Source organism: Hippocampus bargibanti, linkage group LG09 (genome assembly GCF_051943395.1).
Source record: "Hippocampus bargibanti isolate YZ-2025 linkage group LG09, ASM5194339v1, whole genome shotgun sequence".
In the NCBI taxonomy this organism is placed as follows: Eukaryota; Metazoa; Chordata; class Actinopteri; order Syngnathiformes; family Syngnathidae; genus Hippocampus; species Hippocampus bargibanti.
Window position 1 is genome coordinate 21,142,592 of NC_142742.1, and position 22,492 is coordinate 21,165,083.

General features: G+C 40.1%; 1 protein-coding gene across 2 annotated transcripts in view; it reads left to right on the forward strand.

Annotated features, from left to right (window-relative positions):
* sobpa (sine oculis binding protein homolog (Drosophila) a) overlaps nucleotides 1–16,349 on the forward strand; it is a 58,757-nt gene extending 42,408 nt beyond the window's left edge. For both annotated transcript variants that reach the window (XM_089004820.1, XM_089004821.1), the window contains 2 exons: nucleotides 11,390–13,400; nucleotides 13,807–16,349. In XM_089004820.1, the coding sequence (XP_088860946.1) occupies nucleotides 11,390–13,399 (2,010 nt within the window). In that variant the 3' untranslated portion in view covers nucleotide 13,400; nucleotides 13,807–16,349. The remainder of the gene's footprint in view (nucleotides 1–11,389; nucleotides 13,401–13,806) is intronic.
* Nucleotides 16,350–22,492: the final 6,143 nt, after the last annotated feature.

Genomic DNA, 22,492 nt, shown 5'->3' on the forward strand with positions numbered 1-22,492 from the left:
CTTTTTTTGGGGGGTGAGAGATGTTCCCCCAATGTTGCCTCAAAATGGCACATATAATTCTTTTATCGATTGCAAACATGTATGCTTTCCTCTTCAGAACAACAGTGTATTTGAATCATATTCATAACTGGATGTGTAACAAGAAAGCATATTATGCGAATCTGAAGCCATTGTTTGATCACCTTCAAAGAAGTACAGACGGCTGAAGAAACCTTTTCATCGATGGACCACTGCTGTACGACTGAGAGCTTACACAGACGAGTAAGAATAAGAATAAGAATAAGAATAAGAATAAGAATAAGAATAAGAATAAGAACGACGACGACAACAACAATAACAATAACAATAACAATAACAATAACAATAACAATAACAATAACAATAACAATAACAATAACAATAACAATAACAATAACAAGTAGGTTTGAGTCCTCGAGAGCTCCTCTTTTTTCCAGTCTTGCAGGACTTTCTCAGCAATCTCAACACCAACAATGAATGCTTGATCTAACCTGTTGGCCAGGGTCTATCTGCCTTGTGAAATAGCTGACGGAAATAGCTGCTAAAATTTCTGCTCACATCCAATGTTTTAGATTCACTGTAATCAGATGACCGGTCACCCGTAATCAACATGTTTCATCTTGAGGTCAAATGCGAAAGAGGTGAAGTCTGACTGACATGACCGAGTGGCAAAAAAAAAGCATAAGTGCCGTGGTGCAAATGGTGAAACTGCGCCACCAATGTCTGGTCCTTGGTCGTGGTGGAAATAAATGACCGTAATTAAATTGAACTGCAAACATCTGTGTGCAGGATGTGAAGAGCACAACTCCATTAGCGTAATGTGCAGTGGAGTTTCACTCCCAGACTACAGTCGTTAAGTGCTCTCCATCTGTATTTCTGAGTGAAGAAACAGTTTAGCACATTTATAATAGAAATTTCTTAAACTTACCGTTTAATTCAAACATGGCTTTTTTTTTTACTAAAGGACAACGGTAATATGACTTCTACTGAGCATATTTTACAAAGATTCCACTGCATATAGCTATATTTTACCTTTTAAGACTTGCGCTGAATATTCAGGATGTCTTGTTTTCGAGTTGATGACGATAACCACGTGACGTTACGTTTGGAATGCCCCTGACCGACGAAGCGACAAACAATGCATTTTGGGTACTTTGTTTGGTCTGAAAACTTTGTGTTGATCCGTGTCGATGGTGAAATTTGAAGGAAAAAAAAACATAAATAACGCAATGGAGAATTGTTGTGTGTTGCACCAAGACTACTATTTGATACTACATTGAGACCTTGGCTTACAAACTTAATTGGTTTCCAGACAAAATGTGTAAGGCGAAAAGTGTGTATCAAAAAAAAAAAAATCCCATAGGAAACAATTAAAATGAGAATAATCCGTTCCCAGGTTTCCATAAAATATAATTTTCAACTAAATAAGCCTTTAAACTACACACAACATACTTTATTCTATGTACAATAAATGTGCTATTGTATTGTAATGAAAGAAATACACAGAACTGTATAATAAAGTCACTTTGCGTTGGAGGTCGGAGGTCAGAGGGAATTGCTGTTTGGAAAGAGGGTCACATTCCTTATGGGCTGTCATTAAAGAAATAAACTGTACTGTAAAATAAAGTTTTATTTACCTTTGTGATGGTCGTTTATTGGATTGGATTGGATTGGATTGGATTGGATTGGATTGGATTGGATTTGCCTTTATTAGTCTCACAGTGGAGAAATTTAAATTTCACAGCAGCAAAGTGATTAAAGGAATGAAAGTAGAAAAACAAAATACATGAGCTGCTGGAAAGGCTTTATGGCTTATGGAAGGAGAGTCACCTTCCATAAGGACTGTTGGTAACTCAACCTGTGGTGTGACTTTTCTTCTTTGCTTCTTTGGAGACTCCTCATCATTTATGATGATTAAAAACCTCTTAATTGACACCTGTTGCTTTCTGACTTGTAAGGTCTTACGAAGCTGAGGCATCACATTATCGTTCATCATGTTGATGATTCTCATAGCCACAGTCTTTTCTGGATTGGAACTGTTCGGTGAAAGCCTATACATCATTCCACTTTGCCAACATTGCCTTGATAAGCACACTTGATGCTGCAGCCATCTCCCCCTGCTCGCCCTCAGATGTTCTCGAACGGATGTTGCTGGCTTTCAAATCCTCAATAAGGGCCGAACTTCCAGGTTGCCGCATGGCGATATCTGCGTGAATTAGACGTGCTTTCTCGCATATAATTGCTTTATTCACGCTGTTTCCGGATAACTGCTTTTCGTTAATCCAAATTAACAGAAGTTTTTCAACTTCTTCGATTGCCCGAGACCGTTGCTTTGACAGCATGGAAAAACCTTTTGCAACAGACACACCTGTGATGGCTTCTCTGTTGCGGAGAATGGTAGCAATGGTTTACTTAGCATAGCCGTATTGGGCCACTAAATCACACAAACGCACATCTTGTTCGTGTTTTTCAATTATCTCCTTCTTCTCCTCGACGGTGATTTTGTTTTGTGTCTTCTTCGGCTGAACACAAGCCTGTGGTGCGGTCTTTTTCGGTCCCATAATCGCAAAATTATCTGAAAATAGCTCCTCGGAGGCGATCAACGTGTGAATTCAGAGCGAGGGGGTGTGGAAAGGTGCGCCGGCTGCAGCGCTGTTCGGTGGTGTGCTTCCGCTGAAGATCCGAAGATCACTCCGCTAGCCGTGGTGGGTATGTATCGCGAAAAGTAGTGTGTATTTCAAGGTGTAATTTTCATAAATTTGACGTTCGTAAACCGAAAATTTCGTAAGGTAAGGTGTTCGTAAGACAAGGCCCCACTGTAGTTGATACAAATTGCCAGCAGACAAATCAGCCCATTTCGAATGGAGCTTGGGCGCCATCTTCTGCATTTTCTGGGTGCTACATTGCAGTCAGGACGCCTCAAAATGAGACGGAAGGACTTTCATCGATTGCAAACATTTATGCTTTCCTCTTCAGAACTATTTGAATCATATTCATAACTGGATGAGTATCAAGAAAACATCTCCGAATCTGAAGCCATTGTTTTGATTCTCGAGCAAGGCAAAACGTCCTGGCGTGACGTCACGAACAAGGGGGCGGGACCTTCTGAAACTCGCAATTTCTGAGGTCATTTTGAAGTAGTTTTCGGACACTTTAAGTCATTTCTATTGGTGTTTTGCATTTCAGTAAAAATATCAGCCTGCATGTTTTGGGTATTTTAGATGCTATAAAACGTTTTTCTGATGTCAGTTGGGAAACAAAAAAATTGTGTTGGTTGTCCTTTACCATTACTCATTGCGTTACCAAAGAATACATAGGCAATGACTTTTGTATGATGTGAAAAGACTTAAATGTCTGTGCTTTTTGCAGCATTTATGATATTCACAAAGATAGTTATACTTTTTTAATACACTCATTGAAATTATATTTGGTAAAATATAAAAGTTAATTCAGGCTTTTTCTGAAACACATCTTCAGTTACCCTGATGCTTACTCGTTGTCTAAACAGAATACAGTGAGACCTCAACATACGAACTTAATTGCTTCCCAGACAGAGTGTGTAAGGTGAAAAGTGTGTATCTCAAAAAAAATTCCCATAGGAAACCATTAAAATGGGAATAATCCGTTCCCGGGTTTCCATAAAATATACTTTTCAACTAAATAAGCCTTAAAACTACACACAATATACCTTATTCTATGTATAATAAATGTGCTATTGTATTGTAATGAAAGAAATACACTGCATTGTATCACAAAGTCACTTTATTTACATTTGTGATGGTCATTTATGGCTTGATGGAATGGCATTGGAGGTCGAAGGTCAAAGGGAATTGATGTTTGGAAAGAGAGGTGCATTACATGACGACTGTAATTAAAGAAATAAACTGTGCTGTAAAATAAAGTTTTATTTACCTTTTTGATGGTAGTTGATGGCTTATAGAAGGAGAGTCACCTTCCATAAGGACTGTTGGTAACTTAACCTCTGGTGCTGTTCGGTCGTGTGCTTCCGCCGAAGATCACTCCGCCAGCCGTGGTGGGTGTGTATTATGAAAATAGTGCTTATGATAAGGTTTAATTTTCATAAATTTGTCGTTTGTAAGACAAAAAGTTTGTAAGTTGAGGTGTTTGTAAGTTGAGGTCTCACTGTATTCCTCATAAACCATTTCAATTTCATGTTTTGGCGAAAACATGTCTCCTCTTTGTTACAATAAACTAACGAATAAAAGGTTAGTAACATTCATAAAAGGTTTTTTTTTAAACTCGGCCGAAGCACATTCAATTCTGGCCAATTGATAATTCCATTCGAATTCAGAAGACAGTTCAATTGCTTTTCTCTCTGAGCTACTGCCAAACAGGGCTAGATAAACCAATGTTGCAATGCTGCGGGGATAAAATAGTTTTTCTACAACCTGCTTATTATTATTCAGTACCAGGGATCTTAAGGAAGTGTGTGATGGATGGTTGTCGTTGAGAGGTCTGACAACTGATTAATGCCTTAATTATCTCCAGTAAGAACCCGCCACTCCTCCAAGCGCTGACAGAGTGAGTTGTGTGTGGCCTAACATGTAACACTCTGTTTAGGGCTCGCCCACAGCTATCTGCTCTCCCGGGGTCACATTCATTCTCTTCCTCAAGAAAAATGTGCTTACTCTGTTTCCGAAAAGGTGCATAACAGCGATGAAGGTGGGCAGCAGGTTGTTCAATGGTTAAAGACAAGGACAGTAATTTAGACACTTTTAATTAACTGTGACGTCAGTGAATCATATTTAGAACTTTCAGAAATTGAAAATCAACTTCAGTTCTGTGTCAACATAAAAAGTTTTAGTACAAAGAAAGAGAGAGAGAAAACTACAGTAAAGTCTCGTTATATCGATATCGGATATATCGATAGTCCCGGTTATATCGATACTATTTCTATGAACGCACGGAGAAAATTACATGCAAACAGGGTCGGATATATCGATAGTCCCGGTTATATCGATATTTTTTTCGGACTCCCTTGAATATCGATATAACGAGACTTTACTGTATTATCACGAATACAAAATGAAAGTACAGTGATACCTCGGTTTACGAACCCCTTGGCTTACAAACATTTCGGTTTATGAACGTTAAATTTATGAAAATGTAACGTTGGCATGCGAACTATTTTTCGGGATACAAACGGAGCGCCACAATTAGTGATGTGTCGTTCATGAACGAGCCCGTTCTCCTAACAAAAAAAATTCCCCGCCCCCAGTCCTCGGTTAAAGCCATGTGATTGGTCAAGAACGGTGAGGGGAGGTGGTTTAAACATTAAACAGACAGGCAGACGACAGTGAGTTTCAACTTTGATAGTTCAAAGGCAGAGTGTAGACTGCAAGGTTAAAATGTCCCATCAATCAGGCCCCCACAAACAACCCACACAAGCCATCTCAACTCTTGATGCAAAAAGCTATCAACCCAGGTAAACAGAACACAATTGATGAGGAAGATCGCAGATAAAGCACCTGAAAGGGATAATTCCTCAAGATGGTGAAAGAAGGTTACATTCCTCATTAAGTGTTTAATGCTGAGGAAACCGGCCACTCCATTCCATCAAGCCATCAACGACCATCACAAAGGTAAATAAAACGACTTTATTATATAGTACGGTTTTTTTCTTTAATTATATTACCATAGTACATTTATTATACGTAAAATGAGGTATATTTTGTGTAGTTTTAAGGCTTAGAAAATTAGAAAGTAGAACATTATGTTTTATGGGGACATAGGAACAGATTAATCTTATTTTAATGGTTTCCTATGGGAAATTAATTTTTGGGATACACACTTTTCGACTTACACACTCTGTCTGGAAACCAATTAAGTTCATAAACCAAGGTATCACTGTACAGTGCTGACTGACTAATCGGGTAATGTTTCACATGACGTAGGACTGTTGTCATCAGTTTATTCTTAATGTCTCATTCATGATTGCCCTGCCATTGAGGGATGATATGTCCAGACATTCCCCGAACAGAATGGATGGAAGAGAAGCTCACAGTTTCTTCCATTCGCCGATTTTTAGAACCGCATATCCTCGCGAGGGTTGCATCGATGCCTATCTCAGCTGAATTTTTGGTGAGAGACCGGGTACACCCTGGTCGAGTTGCCGGTAAATTGCAGGGCACAAAACGACCATTCAAACTCACATACACACCACAGGACAATTTTGCGTCATCGGCCAACCTAGAGTTAATCACCTTTCTGACAAACCGGAATGTACTTGTCAGTGTCCTTTTTATTAATCATCGCTTTCGTTTTTACAAGGATTTTTTTGTGAAGAAAAATATTACATTTACTATCTAACATTCAATGACATTTATCACCAATCCACTTCACCATTCAAACGAAGACATAAGCCAACACAGAAGTAAAGTTTTCAAGGTGACTAATTTAAATAAAATATTGCAGAACAGTCAGAGGAGGCAGAACACAGCTGGGCTCACATTAATCTATCATTACCTTACAGACTACATGTGTATCATGAGCTAAATTGCCTCGTTCCTCTTTGTCTATGTCATCTCTGTCTGAAGATCTAATATGGCTGTTTCATGAGTGTACACAAAGAAAGTTAAGATCATTTCTTGTGTCTAAACTCTCCTGAATTTGTCATTTGACAAACTTATTTATTTGTGTATTTATTTTAGTACTGTATAAGCCAGGGGTGGGCAAACCTTTTGACTCACGGGCCGCATTGGGTTCTAAAATTTGACAGTGGGGCCGGGCCAGGAGCATTTGGAGCCGGAAATACTAAACCTAAAGCATTAAAGGACAACCGACGCCTCAGGACAAGTTATATCCATAATTTGTAAAATCACTTCAAATGACTTCGACTGAGCGTATTTTACAAAGATTCCACAGCATATAGCTATATTTTATGTTTTAAGACTTGCGCTGAATATTCATGAAGTCTTGTTTTCGAGTTGATGACGATCCCCATGTGACGTCACGTGAGGATCGCCCCTGACCAAGAAAGGGACACACAATGCATTTTGCAGTACTTTGTTTTGTCTGAAAACTTGGTGTCGATCCGTGTTGATGGCGAAATTAGAAGGAAAACACATAAATAATGCGATGGTGAATCGTTGTGTGTTGCACCAAGACAACTATTTGATATTCGCTGACACAAATTCCCAGCTGACAAATCAGCCCATTTCCAGTGGAGCTTGGGCGCCATCTTCTGCATTTTCTGGGCGCTAAATTGGAGTCCAGATGCCCCAAAATGAGACGGAAGGACTTCTTTAATCGATTGCAAACATTTATGCTTTCCTCTTGAGAACTATTTGAATCATATTCTTAACTGGATGAGTAACAAGAAAGCGAATCTGAAACCGCGAGAGTGGCTGCCTTTCCAGCAGCTCCTGTGTTTTGCTTTTCTACTTTCATTTCTTTCATAACTTTGCTGCTGTGAAATGTAAATTTCTCCACTGAGAGACTAATAAAGGCAAATCCAATCCAATCCAATTGTTTTGATTCTCGAGCAAGGCAAGACATCTTGGCGTGACGTCACGAACAAGGGGGTGGGACCTTCTGAAACTGGCCATTTCCGGATTCATTCTGATGTCAGTGGGAAAAAAATGGTGCCGGTTGTCCTTTAAATGTAGTGTGTACAAACCTCATAGCACAGTAAGTACACTACAACCCAATTTATTAACTGTGTTTCAAATGTTAAAAATATCCCTAATCAGTTAATAAATTTATCTCAAGGAATATGCAAGATATGGCGTTTACATACTATTTCGCAGATACTTGGAGAAGGAAATGGAAATAGATTAAAATAACATACACACTGTGATTTATCAAGATTGCGTCTGTTTTTAATAAGTTTTCATCGAAGGGGCAATGTTAAAGAAATCAACATTTATTGAAAAATTGAATCACTTTCAACATTCAAAACACATTATTACACAACGGAATATTCAAGCTCAATAATACCTACTTGTGTTAAATTCCGACAAATCATAGATGGTTTGTCCTGACCGCGCGCTCTACAAACTTTCCACGGACGCCCTCGCCTTCACGCGCATACAATACACGTTTACCGTCGCCGAGCACACAGACATAGGCTACCTGCAGTTGAAAATTGCATACTTGGCACGGCAGCCAATCAGAAGCCTGCTTCTTTCTTCCGGACTTTCGCAAGCGTTCTAAGGTCATTCATTTGCATATCATTTTCCAAAATAGATGCACAGAACCCCAGCCCAGAAGAAAGATTCAAAAGAAGCTAACAACATATGTGATGCTACAAAACGTAAATTTACATTAAACCGTGACTGTAAACTGTACGTGAGACTTATGAAAGGGGCTTAGTGGCTTGCAGCAAGCAATGCAAACGTTGCATTGTGCACCATGATGACAAATGACTACTGCAGCAAAATATACACTGTCGATTTGTCGTATTGGTTCTGCCCTGTTTAGTAACGGGTAAATTTCTTCTGGGATTGGCCTTTTTGGTGGAGCAACTGCCTTGATCAACAGTAGCTCCCCCTGGTGTTAAAATTTAGAAGTGCGGGCAAAATTTGAAATGTGGGCCATATTCCTTTGTGTTTATGAAATGTCTTGCGGCCCAATTAAAAATCGACTGCGGGCCACAGGTGGCCCGCGGGCCGTAGTTTGGACACCCCTGGTATAAGCAATCACCACCCATCCAACCTTTTTCTAATCCACTGAACGTCACAAGAGTCCAATGGCCACAAAAGCATGCATGGCAAGTTAGTGGAATATTCTAAATTGCCCAAACGCAATTGGCATAGTCTCCAGGATGCCCCATGACACTTGTGAGGATAAAGCGGAGTGGAAAATGGAAGGATTGATGGATGGACTTTTACTTGAGTCATATTTTTCTCAAATGAAATTTTTGCTCACATGAGCCCATGCACACAGCACGCTGGAAGACCGGAGTCTGGATTTCAACCTCCATCCTACATTTTGACTATTCACATTCACAGCCATGTACACAGAAAAACTGCTGCACAAAGGTCAGGTAAATGCACCAATGCAGTTTCTAAAAATCTGTGTTCGGCCGTCAGGGCATGCAAGGCCTTCTCTGCTGGCCTAAAAATATCTGAATCGCAGACTAATGTGAATTTTATTTTGTCCATGAATTATTATTAAATAATTCCAAATTGTCTTTCAGCTTCCTTTCATTGCTTTCCCCCTGTTGTGCTGTTTCCATATGTGTGTTTTCGTATTTCAATATAATCAATCAATTTTCAACCATCGTTTGTTACCAGGGTCAGAAATCTACCTGGACACCTTCACAATCAGTTCTGCAGGCTTGGGAGCATAAAAATCAATGGCGATGAAACAGTTGCTTTAACCAATCAGAGTTCCAGTTGGCAACCCAAGGCCTGCTCGAAGGCGCTGTCAATGTCAGTCACATGTCAATGTCAGTCTAGTCACATGATTTGCTTGTCACTAGCCAATCATGTGGCTAGCTGCTAGTGATAAGCGCATGCTGGCCAGAGCTGCACACTGTATCAGTCGCAAGCTGCAAAAGCAAATATTTTTATGTTGATTTAATAGCGATTTTGTGGACCCATTGCTGATGGAGGGGAAGAAATGGATTTGGTTGCAGATATACGGTTAAAGCCATTTTCAAGATGGACTTTTCAAGAATAAATGTACATCATTAAGAGAGGTTGGAGAGCTCTGAAGCTAACAAGAATAGCCAAGAATATTGCAATTTTATGAGGTTATCATGAATCCAGACACTCATAGTAAAAATTTGAAAAGTATAATGACAGTATTTGTTAAGTTTCTCCAAGTCACAAGTTATTTCCTGGCCAACGACATCCTCTAGTAGACGTGTCGTAAATCACATCAAACTTACAGCTGTGGAGTGATTCAGGAATAGCACTACTGAAGGCCTAGAAGTGACATGCACAGCCTGCCACTGCTAAAAATTGACAAATATTTGACTTGAACTCATAAATTGTCAGTGAGATTTCATAAGTATTCGTGCCTGGTCGAGTCCAACCGAGTTTTTCCAGCGACAGACAATTGAATCTATGTCACACACAAGTGACACGACATGCAGCCTAATACGCCAGAAGTAAAATTGCTGTTATATAACTCTCAGTCCTGCAGACCTCAATGGCGTGTTGCATTTTTTTCATTGATCACTATGCTGTGCATGTGTTTTTCTGTAGTTTTTATCGGTTTATTTATTTTTATCTGGTTGTGTGTTGGCCTGTACGGATGATGATGTGTGATTGAGAAATTCCGTTCTTGACTAGCTAATGCCAACAAGAGACGAACTGCACCCACGTGGATCGTCCTGAACGGGAAGAATGACGGACTGACAGACCTTCTGTGTCGCGGTTTGCAAGGTGGTGATGGCGGTTGTGGATCCCAAAAAGCAGGGAGCAGGAGGTTGTGTTTGACAAATTGTATTAAAATAAGGTCAGGAGGAAAAAAATCTAAAACATCAAAATCATCTGAACAGAAAAAAAATACAAAGTATCAAAAGAAAACCAAGTGTAAAAGTCTGCCGAGGTGAAAAAAACACAAGCACGGCATACAATGCATTCACAGTGCATACAATTGCATACAATGACCCGACGCCGAATGGTCGTGCCGGGAGTCCTTTTGAGTGTCACTGATTGGGAACGATGCGCACCTGCGAGGCAGCAGGCAGGGCTGACAGTGCTAACAGTTGGTCGCCAATCCGAACGTGACAGGCTGCCACTGATCGGGACAACCAGCACCCGTGCAGGTGCAGGCGGGGCCGACAGCGCCACCCGTTGGTCGCCAACCGGATCATGACATTCTGTCAGTGTAACAGAATGCCGACATCTGCTATCCATCGCATATTCCGTACGATAACCATCACAACCATGTTTTTGTCTCAGTTAAGGATGTTTTCTCAGGGAGCAATCTGTCCTTATTTTAGAGTGCGTTTTGTTGTGCTCAACTATACATTCATTTACTCCTTTTTCGAACCACCTATCCTCATGCTGGAGCCTCATCGATGATCAACCAATCATGCTCACAGTGTAGGATAAATTCTCAAGATGTGCATGTCTAATAGGGTACGCACACACACACCCATACACACACAAACACACAAGCGCACGCACGCACACACTGGATAATCTATGTTTAAAAGCAAGAGCACAAAATCCCTGGCTTCACTCCTTTGCATAAATCATTAAATATATTCCGACAAAGTGAAATGTTTGTGTGGGATTTAAGCTCCCTTCATTTTAAGTGTATCTTCAGTTGGCTTGGAAGCTGTCTTTTCTTAACATGGAACTTCAAATGAGAATGTAACCGAATTCAATTCCGAAAGTCTTGTTCGAGCTGGGTGACTGATAAGTATGTGTAATATATATTTGTGTCATAGGTATGTGACTGGTGCAAGCATATACGCCACACGAAAGAGTATCTCGACTTTGGGGCTGGTGAACGACGGCTGCAGTTCTGCAGTGCCAAATGCCTGAACCAATATAAGATGGACATTTTTTATAAGGAAACCCAAGCAGCACTGCCAGGAGCTCTCTGTAACCCAGGACATGGAGTCGGAGGTGAGGGTAAGGCAGAATGCAGTGGTGGTGTACAGCTGCTCACCCCTGAAGCCTGGGGAACACCAATACCGGACATTCACCGTACAGCTCCTTCACCTGGGGGGACCCTCAACTCTTCCGCTCCTTGCACTTCATCTGTCACGTCCTCTTCAGATGTTCTTTGGTCTCCATCCCCCTCTTCATCCTCTGCCAAGATCTCCACACCTCGATCCCATGAGAGTCCGACACTCCCACGCCCTCCCATACCTACTTTGCATCCAGCAGTTGGGGTTCCTCCAGGGAGTCCTTCAATGGTGATGACTCCCCGTGGGCCAATGTCTTTGCCTCTCTTTATGGAACATCAAATCATGCAGCAGATCCGTCCATCGTTCCTTCGGCCATCTGTCCATCCGGGCGGACCCAACAGCCCCCTGTCAAACCCTGTAATCCCTGGTATAGGCCCCCCACCTCCTCCCAGGACTCTTGGTCCTGCTACAAGCCCCATGCACAGACCCATGATCTCCCCTCATGTTCATCCCTCCAATCCCAATGCTGGCATCATCCCTCCCCACCCTGGTCTCCACATGCCGGGATTCCCCCCTTTCCCCTCAGTCAACATAATGCCAAATGGACCCATTCCTTTGCCACCAATGATGAATTATGGCATGCCCTCCTTAGCCCCATTAGTACCACCACCAACCCTTTTAGTCCCTTATCCTGTCATTGTACCCCTTCCAGTCCCAATTCCCATTCCAATTCCAATCCCTTTCAACACAAAGTATTTCGGGATCCAACCAGAAAACAGTGACCCTTTCTCCAGTGCATCTTTGTCCTCAGCATCTGGGCTATCAAAGTCTCCAGGATCATCGAGAGGAGAGAAGGGGAAATACAGAGAAGATCCTGATGGTGTAGAATGTCTTTCTCCTGGGCACTCAGATAAAAATAGGCCGTCAGTGATGAACCTGACTTTGAAGGAAGAGGATAATATGAGAAACGTGTGCTCAACTGTTGACACTGGACAGCTGGAAGGAGTTATTGATCTAACTATAAGCCAGACACCATGCCAACAGCACATCATTCAGAGGATTCTACCCAAGCTTCATGTCAAAGTAGAGGCAGAGGTTGAGTCAAGATCTTCATTGGATGTTGAGATTCAACACGAAGACAATGTCTGTCACTATCCTGTGGAAAGGGCCACATTACAGAAACCCATCAGTTACACTGAGCTGTTTGTAGCCAACGCCTTAGAAACACTGGAAACATCAAATTCACAATGCAGCAAAAATATCCCTTCTTTATTCGCTACAAATAAAGCCGTCATTCTCCCAACACCTGTTCCCGACACGCCAAGCACCCATTGCCAACCTGTCACACACATTCAAACTAACCCTGCTGTCTCATGTCATGTAATCGTCAATGGTACAGGGTGTCATTCACTTCACTCTCCTAATTTAAAATTGGACAGAACAGGAGATGGTTTGACATCAGAGGCAAATGTAGGGGACCGCCCAGCAAACAGTGATTTGGAGCAGGAAGCCCTAAAAGAGAACAATTGTTCCGTAAGAGAATGGGAATCTGGTAAGCGTGGCTCAATGCAAGACCAGATGGTAGAGACCAGAGAGAACAAGCCAGACCCAGACTCCAACACAGAGGAGGGTGAACATGCTTACACCCTGCCATTGCTATCAACTGGGGGCTGTGTGGTTATCCAGCCTGTGCCAAAGCCTGGCACTGAGAAGACAGCCATCCTTTCCTGTTCCATCAGTGCACCTCTATCAGCTGCTGGAAGTTCTGAGCTGGAGCCCCCCATTAAGAGGAGGTGTCTGCGAATCCGCAATCAAAACAAATAAGGTTTGTCCACCATAGTGTCTTCCCACTATTTTTCTAACGCACTTATTTCTGTGTGGATGTATACAGATTTATATGGTATTTGCTCATTCACAGCTCGGTATCAAACCCTATTTTCATTCAACCAAATAAACACAGAAATGCTTTGAAAAGAAAATGACTTTTTGCATTTACAAAACGAATGAAAATAAACTACGGTACACATACAGTATATGCCTTTCCCAATTAATTTAATACAAAAAAACTTTTTGGTCGATTTTAATTGTATTTATTTGAATCTTACTACGTGGAGAAGGACCAACAGTCATCTGGGATTCACAGGAATTTCTCGACTGTCATGTTTCAGAAGTAAGAAGGAGCCCTTTATTTAATGCCCACTGACTGTTTCTCCTCCAACTGTGTTGCACAGATGGATACTTCAAGGACCGCCGTGCCATCCATGCCGCAACTACCAGCATCGCAACTCGCCTTTGACTCCTCGAGTCAATTAAATCTGCATGTCATAGAAAAGATGACAGCACTCTCTTGGTCCATGTAACTAATGCTATTGTGAAAAGTCTTGACAACGCTGTCAATGGGACCACCTGAAAGAAGAAATCTCAATGCACAACGGGCCCAAGAACACTAACTTATTAATAGTCCCTGATGATCCAGGTGTTCTCTCCTTTGTTTATTATCTGTAGAGTGAACCGTGGTGTGTGTGAAGCTGTTTGGGATGTTTGTGAAGGGGTCATTATTTTATACAGGACTGTACTGTGGTCCAATTGGAGACACACAAGACATAAGAGATGTGTGTTACACTAGCTTCACCTATTTCCAAAAACATAATTGTTGCCCTCTCTCTTACGCCTTATGACAACCAGAAAAGTGCACTTGGCAACACAACACAATGCTTTCTGATTTTGACGTGAGTAGACACAAACATCAACAACATATGATTGCATACTGACTAATGAGTCGACCTGAATATTAACTCAGCAAATACTACATCATGATAATTAATTTAAAGCAGATTCTTTACTTACAGAAGAATCTGCTTTAAATTAGATATCAAGTAGACAGGATGAACTTAATACAACGACTACATCATGATGTTGTGCAACCTCTGCATTTATCAGATGCCTTTCATTTGTTTTGTTTGAAATCCAGTGAATGACGACAGACCCCTGCTGTTTCAAAGCTGTGAGAGCACGACAGCCTGTAATGGAGAATTGACACCGCAGGCTCTTTTTCTATAATACATTAGCAGTGCCGTCACTACTGTCATGGGGCATTTTGAGACTTTTGCTCTGAATTGAGAAAGGCCTGAGAGAAGCCAGCTATCATGAATCATTTTCCTTGCACTTGTTGAGTAAAACATAACACAACAAAAATATCATGAACAAGAATAATCACACACAAGACAATTGAAAAATTTGTCTCACATTGCCTTTTGGTCATTCCCCGCCCCGAAGCATTTTTTGTTAATGTATGTTTAATATCAAATTAAAGAACCAGCACCATTCGGGATCATGCATTGAGTGTAGACTGCAAGAGAACATTGCATCTGGGGAAGGAAATAATGCATTATCATGTGCTATTGGCTCCTTGCTAAACTGAAAAAAAGACAGATCAATATGAATTGCCAAAATAATAAGCACTTAGCATTAAATTAATTGCAATAACAATAACATGTGACATTACAAATAATCATCCATTTGATTTTTTGGTCATTTTGAAGCATGTTGTATGTCCAAAAGAGCCCAGCATTTCCGGATCTTGGTTATTCCTGGAATTGCACTATGCACTAGTATGCATCTTCATATAGTAAATGCCGTGAACTTCATTTCATGTGTGGGAGGTGAGGGGGAGGTGGGTGGAAGCAGCAGTGGAGATTGCAGCCTGCAATCATCTGTTGCCTGTTAGTCATGCATTTAGCTTCACGTAGCTGCTTGCCAAGGCCTTGTTTTGGTGTCGCTTGAAGCATTTCCTTTCACTTCTCCCGAATCAGTGTCAAGGCCAGTGAAAAAATAATTGTGAAGCTACTCGTATCACCTTATTTCGACCATGTGCTGTTCTACTTTTCTACGAAACGCCACAGTTTTCGAAATAATTGGCACTTGGTCAGAAAAGAGATGAAACATTAGATTTTTTTCCCAAGAACTGCTGCTTGAAAATGATTTCAACAGACTGTCCATTACAATGTGGTTTTGTATCAAACTTGGTCAATTTACTGGTTTTGACTGTCACCTAAAGCGAGGAACTCTAAACCTAAAGCGAGGAACTCTAAAGCCATGAGACATTCCAAGAGCAAGAGGGCCGGCAGCTAGTGAAGGTGTTCTGCACGGCATTTTAGATTGATCCATGTACTGTCACCATCAGGATAGAATAATGAATGGTACAATATTTACTTTAATCACAAAATGGACTTCTCCAATACAGACGCACTGATACACAAAATACAATAATGCGAACCCTTTTGAGACCACTGATTTATATGTGCAATATTCAGAATCAACTTCCAAATTGTTACTAGTGTCAAACAGTTGCTATCAACACATTTATCGTGGCACTGTTTGAACTAACATTACATTACATACACTGCATTTCACTTTTTTTGTACACACACACACACACACGCACACACACACACACACACACACACACACACACACACACACACACACACACACACACACACACACACACACATACGCGTTTTTATGCTTTCTGGGTACCACTTTTTGGATCATCACTTCTGGGGACCACCCTTTCTGAAACATTTTTGTATGTTTTCTTTATGGGGAACAGTTTTTTTGTCCTCATACGTCAAATGGTCCCCAGGACGTGACTGTGTAAACAGGTTTTTGTCCCCATAACCACATATAAACGAGAGCACACACACTCACAGACACACGCACACACACGCCTCAGACCAGTGGAGTTTACATGTTCACCTCATGCCTAGGTGAGTTACGTGATGTTTTATATATATATATATATATATATATATATATATATATATATATATATATATATATATATATATATATATATATATATATATATATATATATATATATATATATATATATATATAGACTCCACAAAGTAAACTGGTTCCAGAAACCCTGCACCTCTGTACCTGAGGCGCATGTGCTAACGGTAATGTGTGAATATACACATATATAAATGATATTTGGTTCACTTACAATATGTTGATAGATTGTGCTGAGCAGACAGAGATAACATGTGTACAGTGCTTTTGTTGCCACGCCCCCAACACTTCAGCATTATTTTATCATGTATTTCCCGTTTCGTGGGCGTCATCACCTTTACTGTTTGATTTTTAACTTAACTTTCATGAAGAGCCAAAGAAAAGCCAAAATGACTTGTGAATTTTCTGCTCAGTGAACTATAGTTGCACAAGAGTTGTTGAGGTGTTGCCCGAGTGTGTGATGGCAATTCAACCTCTTTGTTTCTGTGCTACTTTAGAGATACATTTACCCCCAAATGCTGAATTTCAGAATTATACACCTTAAAGGACAACGACACCATTTTTTTTTTTTGTTTCCCAACTGACATCAGAAAAAGGTTTTATAGCAATACCCAAAACATGCAGGCTGATATCTTTAGTCAAATGCAAAACACCTATAAAAATGACTTAAAGTGTCCCAAAACTACTTCAAAATGACCTCGGAGATGCAGAGTTTCAGAAGGTCCCGCCCCCAGTTCGTGACATCACGCCAAGATGTCTTGCCTTGCTCGAGAATCAAAATAATGGCTTCAGATTCGGAGAAGATACTTTCTTGTTACTCATGCTTATGAATATGATTCAAATAGTTCTGAAGAGGAAAGCATACATGTTTGCAATCGATTAAAGGAGTTCTCCCATATCAATTCGAGCCGTCAATGACAGCACTGTAGCACCCAGAAAATACAGAAGATGGTGCCCAAGCTCCGTTGGAAATGGGCTGATTTGCCAGCTGGGAATTTGTGTCAGCGAATATCAAATAGTTGTCTTGGTGCAACACACAACGATTCACCATCGCGTTATTTATGTGTTTTCCTTCTAATTTCGCCATCAACACGGATCAACACCAAGTTTTCAGACAAAACAAAGTACTGCAAAATGCATTGTGTGTCGCTTTCTTGGTCAGGGGCGGTCCTAACGTGACGTCACATGGGGATCGTCATCAACTCGAAAACAAGACTTCCTGAATATTCAGCGTGAGACTTAAAACGTAAAATATAGCTATATGTGGTGGAATCTTTGTAAAATATGCTCAGTAGAAGTCATTTGAAGTGATTTTACAAATTATGGATACAATTTGTTGGGGGGCGTCGGTTGTCCTTTAAGGTGTGTTTGACCTTGGGGGTTTAACTGTATTACAGTAGAGACTTGGTTTGCTTCGCATACATGTCACTCTCGCAGGAATATGATTGTGCCCAAAGCAGTTCACAATCTTTTTACTCAAAAGTATTATTGACCATGCCCTCTAAATTTCCAAACAATGTGCGAAGTCATTCCCACTTATTTTCGACAGGGAACTTCGAGGTAAATATTTTAAATGTTTCCTTACATATCCCAAAATGTACTCCCGAACAAACAAAAGGATTGTTGACATTCCAGTTCATCTTCCCCCGCCCATCTGTCATGTGTCATGTAATTTTATGTTCTCGTCGGGAAAATTACAAAACTGTAGTCAAATATTCTATTTACTGTTCTTCCTTTTTAACATATGAAAACACAGTCAAACATATTAGTTTCTCTCTCTTTCTGTTTCTCTCTCTCTCTCACTCTCTCCCTGCAATCCTCCCTCCACCCAAGAACAACATTTATAGTTGCCCCGATGTTAATTTGCACAATGTTGTGGCACCACTGTAAAACCTATGATGCTGACAATACTGAAGTGTCATTATTACATGGAAATGCCGCTTCACTGAATTATTGTTGTTTGTGATGACAAATTAAAAAAAAAGGTGAAGGTGTTAAACTGCAGGCTGGCTCCATCACTATGCATTATGCAATAACAAACAATCCTAAAAGAGACACACATTACAAAATATAAACTGTTTCATCAAAAACAATAGAGAAGTTGCCTTATCTCTTGCTTGAATAATCGCTACAGTTAAGACAATGATACTCTGCAGAGTACTCTCACTCTTTCTTTGTAGTCAAGGAAATTGACCAGAAACAACAACGTTCTTTTTTTTGTGTCATTGTACAGATGATCATGTTTTTTTCTGTACCCTGTAAGAATTGTCTTGCAATTGCTCTCAACCCAAACATTCTTGTTACCTTACTTATCTGAATTACCTTGTGGTGACAAGTCAGCCTTTATGGGTACATTTTTCGATTATTATTTATTGTTAACCTGGATCTAACCATTCTATTTCAATGTGAATGTTTGAAGAGCAGTGAAAATCTTTTGTAATTATTAAAATGGTGGAAACAAGAGTATGAATTTTTTTTATGATGTGGCCAAAGTTACTTTGAAAAATAACTTTTTTTGTGTTGTAACATAACATAGTATTCGTTAACGAATTGCTTATGAAAAATAAATAAGAGGCGCACACACATGTTTGAGATTAAGCACGTCTTTACACAATCCGCAATCTACCCGCACAGTTAGGGACATTACCATTTGAGCAAATAATATTTCCCTCATTTAAAACTCGGAGATATTTATTGCAAGATGCAACAGAATATAGTACAGAACACCAGATCTTAACCTTTTGAATGCCAACAAACCAAAATTGCACTAAGGGGTATCGCTAACCATGATTAAAACTATTCTTCGAAACCATGACATAAAAAAAAACAATATTTTTTTGAAAAAAAATTCCCGCAACAAAGGATTCTGCCACACTCCTGATATTTGAACGTTGTACCCTAGAAACCCCGAACTGAATATACTGTATAATCGGAAATAAATAAAACCAAAATATAAACTCTTGGCTAAAAAAAATAATTCCTCCCAGTACTGTTTTTGAATGGGAGGAATGTCTGAGCCATTTGACTGTCATCGCTGGACAGCTCTGGGGCCATTGTGCTTTTTTTGCGCCTGTAATGGGCAGCATCTTCACAGCCCCGCTTTGTTCAGCGGAAAGGTCAGTGCTGTTGGACAGTCTGCGGTTGGATGGATGCATGGCTTGAGGAGCCCGCGATAAGAAGAAAGCAGCGTCAGCGCAGAGCGCCGATGCGTATGTGGAACTGTCGCGGCATGGAATTGAAGCGGATTTATGTGGGACAGGAGATGTGAGACAATGTCTTTTCGTCAATGGATGCTACAGCTTCGTGTTTGCTTTCAACATTTAGCTTGTAGTAGACGTACAAATTCCACCATGACGTCCCTGATCCACTGCTGACATGGATGCTTTGATCCTCTCCTCTTTCAACTAGAACTGCTTCATTTCATCACAAAGAGGGTACAGCAAGTCCTGAAGAATGAATGACTCCGTGTCTTTGTGTTGTCATATTTGTTTTTTTTTTTGTTTTTTTTTTTCCCCAAGATGGCGGCGCGTGAACACGCAGCGGCTCCCCTCTCCCGGCAAATTGGCGTTTTTATGTTTATTATGTTTGTTAAAGTAAATAGTAATAAGTGCCTTGCATGCTGAGTCCGAGAGAACAGTAATTTCATCTGTGCTGTATGTCATACATATTAGCATATTTGACAATAAAGCTGACTTTGACTTTGACTTTGAATACAGTGAAAGTAATATTACAATTTGCAAACGGAATATAAATACGTGCGTGTGAAAGGTGTACGAGTGGCAGAGAAGGGTGGGGGGACTGGTTGGTCCTTGATTCAAGGTTATGGTACCGCATCGGGGAAAAAAACGGTTTTGCTGTGTTTTAGCGCCGTCTTCTGGCTTCTGAAAGTACTGATCAGATGTTCAATGGGGTAATGTGTGACCCAACAGATAAAATCGACATCGGTGAAATGAAAAACTATTGGATGTTCTTTGTGACCCAACACGTTCTTCAGAAGAAAAAATGATCAAATAATATTGCTGAGCTAAATATTTAAAAAAGGAAACCAGCTGTTTAAACTGACTTATTTCGTGTTAAAACACGCATGTGTGTAAACGGTACAAACAATGGTCGGTAAAAATAAACAAATAAATAAATAAATAAATAAATAAATAAATAAATAAATAGATAAATGCACAACTCTCTATTCTTTAACTATTTGGACAAAGTCACGAAAGGTCTGTCTGATCTCTGCAAAAACTTTCCGCATTCATTTGTTTGAAAGTAACATTTAAAATACTGTACCCCACCTAATTTAATTCAATTCAATACTGACACTTTGGGAAAAGATTTTTAAAATGTTAATTCCCTATTGTGAGTCACGGTGTTACTAGCAGTTTGCAGCATATTGTAGTTACGTGGACCCTAGTCATGCACTAAAGGCGCCGAATTTGACGTACAGTATTTGGAAATTTCGGGAAAAATACTAAGTGAAATATATGCATTCTGTGATCATGACCTCTGATTAGTCTTTCACCTCTGAAGGTGAAGGACTAATTCTCTCTAAATCTACAAGTACTTTTATGCTTCTAATGTCATGATCTGGTTGGTGACCAACGGGGGCGCTGTCGGCCCCGCCTGCACGTGCACAGGTGCTGGTCGTCCCATAGAAATAGATAGGTTTAGAAGTGCCCAAAGGAGGCAATAGCATTGCGCCCCGCGGTCACCCGGTCGTGGCGTCACTGATGACGTCACGAGTTGTAGCCTCTGACACAGTTCCGTACCATATGAATAATTTTTGCTCGTTTTTCGTCGATTTTCTTCCGGTATTCGACGAAATTCTAATACTTTGTGGCTAAATATGTTTTAGAAGACAACTACTTCACTCTCACGTCGTCTTTTGGCGCGATGTGAAGTCGGACAAGTCCAAAAACCTCAACTTTCAAGATCAGATATGCTTTGGATTATAATTTTTTTTATAATCCAAAACATACAATTGCAATTAAATACACCACTATTGATGTATATTTATTCAGAGTCTAAAAATGTTATGAATAATAGAAATGACAGCTCTTTAAGATTGAAAATTCAAATACATACAGTAAAGTCTCGTTATATCGATATTCAAGGGAGTCCGAAAAAATATCGATATAACCGGGACTATCGATATATCCGACCCTATTTGCATGTAATTTTCTCTGTGCGTGCATAGAAATAGTATCGATATAACCGGGACTATCGCTATATCCGATATCGATATGACGAGACTTTACTGTATATAGTATAATTATCTTTTGAGTGTGATTGTAACCAATCTTCAAACGTGAAAAAAATAACATTCATAAAGAATGATCATACTTAATTGGTGATCGGAATTGGACTAAATCAGAAATTGTAGAGGATTAGGTAACACTGTGTATAGTGTATATATGTGTGAAATCTACAACGGATCAAAAAGATCAAGAAGTAATTATTAGTATGTTGTATGAGCAGAGTCGGCTAACCTGGGGCGCGTTTAACTAAACTTTGCTATTTAGCAATATTGCTAAGCGTTAACAATATTGCTAAATGATGTTTAGTGAGACACGTTTTTAGCATTAACAATGAACTTAGCAATATATTAGCAATATTGCTAAGTTAGCAATGTTTAGTGAAACGCACACCCCTGCAGTTCAAATTTAGTGTCGAATTAGTTACATGCTTGAGGAGGCAGAGCCAATTCAATTTCATACTAATGAAGAACAGCTAGAACGTACTTATACACGGTCGAAGATCGAAAACAGGACGAAAATTCATCGCTAAAACATCGCAAAACGAATTCTTTTTTTTTCTTTTTATAGAAATTTCATTTTCACTCACTTGAAGAACGAAATTCCTTTGTTTTTCAGCTTGTAGTTGACGCATCCGTAAGCGAAACATTGCGGCCCCCAACTGTTGTTCCTTTTTACAGCATCCATATGTTAAATAGACCTAAATACGCTCAAAACTATCCTATTTCTATGCCAAACCAAGCCACGTTACTAGGGACGCTACAACTCGTGCCGTCACTTCCGGGTTTGCAATCAACCTCGTCTCTACGCCACTTCTAAACCTATCTATTTCTATGGGTCGTCCCGATCAGATTGGCGACCAACGGGTA